Source organism: Capsicum annuum, chromosome 5 (assembly GCF_002878395.1).
Source record: "Capsicum annuum cultivar UCD-10X-F1 chromosome 5, UCD10Xv1.1, whole genome shotgun sequence".
NCBI lineage: Eukaryota > Viridiplantae > Streptophyta > Magnoliopsida > Solanales > Solanaceae > Capsicum > Capsicum annuum.
The window spans coordinates 17,686,895-17,691,245 of NC_061115.1; the positions used below are offsets into that span (position 1 = coordinate 17,686,895).

Genomic DNA, 4,351 nt, shown 5'->3' on the forward strand with positions numbered 1-4,351 from the left:
TAAGTTGTCAAGAAAAAAATTAGGGGGTTACTTTATTTCAAATAAGCTCTATTTATAATTGTGGAACCCGAACCAGTTAGTGCACACCTCAACTAATTCCGGGGCTACTTGTTACATCCCACTAGGAAAAGATATTGGGTAACTATGTCTACCTAGGCTTGGACCAATGAGGGTGAGATGATAATATGTCGTGAACAAAAAACGGAGGCACATACCTTAGCCTTAAACTTAAGATGCTCAAATGATCATATATATTAAAAAAAATAAATTAAATAAGCCATATCACATTTATAATAAATAAGAAAGGAAAGGAACAACTTTAAAATTATGAAAAGATCATTCAAGGTGTTTGGAGGAGGAGATTATCTGAAAATGATTTGATCTCTCCTAAAGAAAACGAGTTTCTTATACTGTCCTTAGTAAATGGTAACAAGAAGAAAATGTTGTAACAACTTGGCTACAAACTCAATCCAATCAAACTATCAGATTGGATCCATTGTTAGCTTGACATGCTTCTCATATATTCATGTGCATATATTTAGACCAGTGATGGACCTAAGAGAGTAGAGTACCATCCTACAAACTCCACAGTCGAAAAAAACACTGGACACATGTGCATATGTCATGCGTACATGGTCTGTTCCACGTAAAGTCAGCAAATGATGGCCTACAGATCTGCCTTTACACCTATATAAAAGGCAAGATAAGATAAGGTAATCCAGAATTATTGGCCTACATAAAAGAATGATTTAAATGGCTGCTTTTCTCCTTTGCCTGATTTATTAAGCAACAAATCAAAGTTTTATGGATGACTTGTTCATGTTTCAAAGGGGACAATCAAGTGTGGATCGCTTTTTTTTTTTTAGATAAGTTATATGTATTTCATTAAAAAACAAGTCTGGATGGCCATATACAATAGATTAAACATTAACTTTAATGTCATAATTTTCTTATCATTATCTTGTCAACCTTGATCATACAAGATTAGTAAAACTTAGGAAAATCTTACTATGAACCAAAAGCTTGAGAAAAGAATCTAAGAGAGAACCTTAGGGAACTAGTTAAGAATGGATGCCACCACCCCAGCCCGGATCCAGGCAGGTTCTAATGATCATGTTCCCTTCCCAACAATTGTACGGGTCTTGGGGCGTATTTGGCTTTATGATAGAAAGCTCGCCATCGAAATTCAGGTAATTAGGACTACTAAAAGTTTAAAACTGCACTGAATAAATCATGTCAAGTTTAGGGGATAACAAAAAATTGTGCAAATTATAAACTAGAAACCATAAATAAAAAAATAGAGAAAGCATATGATACTACCAATTGAAACATAAGCTATAAAAAACAAAAAGGAAAATAGATAGAAAAAGATAAGAAACGAAAATTGGATGCTGACCGTAAAGAAACGAGGGACATTAAAGGTATTTGATGAGTCGATTTGCATGGAAAGGAACAAAGTCAAGTAGGCTGAATTAGACCACCCTTACTAGATTTTGATAAGATGACTTCAAAGTGGGAAGCTTTCTCTTACTTTTACTCAACTTGTAAAAGTAGGTTACAAGTTGCCAACTCAGAAGTTGAAAACACCACATGTGCAGCCAATCTTCATACTAGAATAAGCACAGATCATCTTTTTGCTTTTTTCTGATGACCCATAGCTGATGCAGCAATTAGTAGTTAAAAGATTCATCAACATCTCCCAGCCTGCTATATATAATGCTACAAGGAATGTTCTTAAACTATCAACCTAACTTAAACATTCGTCACCAACTACAGCAATATACCAACTCAAAACCAGAATCACCATGAAGAACTTACTCGGTGGAAATTTGGAGGGCATTCCCTTGAGTTCAGCAGCATCCTCATATGAAAGGCAGCCAAAAAGACTACTGGCCCTATCTTCTTGTGAAGACCATATTGTTCCATATACAACTTCAAAGAACATACCTAAATTAAAGCAAAGTGAGTATATCCCGTATCTTGATGAAGAATCAATTGTTCTTGTAGTAGTTATTATGAGTATTAATGACCCTTGAAGAACAGATCATTAAGATTGAATATTCTTAAATATGCAGGAAAATCTGTGATTGGTAAGATGAACAAACTTGGAGAGGGAATGGACTGTCTTCTGCAAGGCATCCGCGAGCATGGTAAACACTCATATAAAATCTTGATAGATATAATATAAGGAAAGAGTATTTGAAAGTAGAAACTGAAAAAGAAAATTTGCATAATTCCGATGGCAAAACTTCAGCTTGCAAATAATGAATTTTAGTATTTGGAAGTGAAGTCACGGCCAAAGAAAATTGTAAACCTAATGAACACAGATAAGTGAGAAATGAACTGCTTAAATTCATGCAAGCTTAACAATTTACATGTATATACAATATATTTACATGTATTTACAATAAGAAGTATTGATTATAATGATATTAACATTGTAACTCTAATTATGCAGTCAGCCTAAGCCCGAATCTAACAGAAACGGTGAAGGGAAAATTGAGCCTTGGGGCAAAAATTCTTAAAGTAGGAGGGTTGGAGAAAATATTCAAGCAGAAGTTTAGTGTTAAAGACGATGAAAAGCTATTGAAGGTTTCTCAATGCTATTTATCAACTACAGCTGGTCCAATAGCAGGCCTCCTCTACATCTCTACTGATAAGATTGCTTTCTGCAGCGAGAGATCAATAAAGCTCCTATCTCCAACTGGAAAGTTGCTTAGAATCCGCTATAAGGTACCAGTCTGCTCTTCGTTTCTTTCATCTCTAATTTTCTAGCCACGTAAAGCATAATCTAATAGGCCGGTTCACAATTACAGGTATCAATCCCAATAAGTAAGGTAATGAAAGCAAAAGAGAGTGAAAATATGAAAAATCCATCACAGAAGTATATACAAGTAATTACAGAAGATGACTTTGAGTTCTGGTTCATGGGATTCCTTAATCATCAAAAGACACTGAGATATCTGCAGCATGCAATTTCAAGTACTTCAAGCAGCTAGGAAGATAAACTTTTATTTTTAATTTTGTTTCCTAATACGCCCATTCATCAATGTAAAAACAAATGTACAGATCTGTTCAAACTTGTAACCAGCTCCATTGGTCAAAGGAGGTTTTAGGTTTTGTAGGCTTTCAGCCTTAGTCGCTAAAACGAATGAATAGACTTATTGTAAAACTAATGCAAATAGAAGGCTAATTCATCTTTCGGGACTTGGCCACAGTCATCCCACAATTTTCATGACACCGCTCGTTAATCTTGATCCCTCCGTCCTTCACATCATTCCCACAGATTCAACTTTAATGTCATAATTTTTTAACTTCAACTTTAATGTCATAATTTTTTATCATTATCTTGTCAACCTTGATTATACAATATTAGTAAACTAACTTTGGAAAATCTTACTATGAACCTGAAGCTGGTGAAAAGAATCTAAGAGCGAACCTTACAGAACTATTTAGGAGTGGGTGCCACCACTCGAGACCGGATCCAGTAAGGTTCTGTTAATCATGTCCCCTTCCCAACAGTTGTACCTTGTCTTGGAGCATATTTGGCTCTATGATAGAAAGCTTGCCGGAGAAATCCAGGTAATTAGGACTACTAAAAGTTTAAAAGTGCCAAAAAAAGATCATGTCAAGTTAGGGGATAACAAGAAATTCTGCAAAATCGTATACTCAAAACCATAAATAAAAAATAGAGAAGCATATGATAATATCTATTGAAACATAAGTTTTCAAGTAAAAATAAGAAATAAAACTTCCATGCTGGCTGTAAAAAACGAGGGCCATGAATGGTATTTGATGAGTCGATTTGCAACGAAAAGGAAAAAAGACAATTAGGCTGAATTAGACTAACCTTACTAGTTTTGATAACGTAATACAATGATCAAAGTATAAGAAACAGTACTACGGCAAACAACAAGACATTGCATCCTGTTGATTTGTGAATATTTACGATTTTATTTTGTAGGATCTTAATTGATCTGATAAAATCATATTTGATTTGCTATAGATAGTTAAGATAATTAGGTCAAATAAGATCATATCTTGATTGTCATATCTGCTAGAATCAAGCGATTTGATTCTCTGTGTGTTTGCTTTCCCGCACTATAAATTTGTAGCTCTCAGATTACCAATCTCACATGGTATCATAGCAGTTTTATTCTTCTGTTGCTGATGACTAAAGCAGCATTTACTGGGTTACATCACCCAGGGGCATTAATAGAAGCCGAGAGTTCTATTTAAAGGTTCGAGAGATGAAGGAGTAGTGTATTACACTTGTATATCATCCAAAAGTTAGAGCGATATAAATACAAGTAAAGGAAAGGCTAACTAACGTAACTAGATATCTAAATCC

The 4,351-nt window shown here is 34.6% G+C and overlaps 1 protein-coding gene across 1 annotated transcript; it reads left to right on the forward strand.

Annotated features, from left to right (window-relative positions):
• The first annotated feature begins 1,459 nt into the window (after positions 1-1,459).
• Positions 1,460-3,238, forward strand: LOC107872338 (putative GEM-like protein 8). Its single transcript, XM_016719082.2, has 4 exons — positions 1,460-1,962; positions 2,076-2,150; positions 2,459-2,733; positions 2,817-3,238. The coding sequence occupies exons 1-4, from the start codon at positions 1,806-1,808 to the stop codon at positions 2,997-2,999; spliced, it is 690 nt and encodes a 229-aa protein (XP_016574568.2). The 5' UTR covers positions 1,460-1,805; the 3' UTR covers positions 3,000-3,238.
• Positions 3,239-4,351: the final 1,113 nt, after the last annotated feature.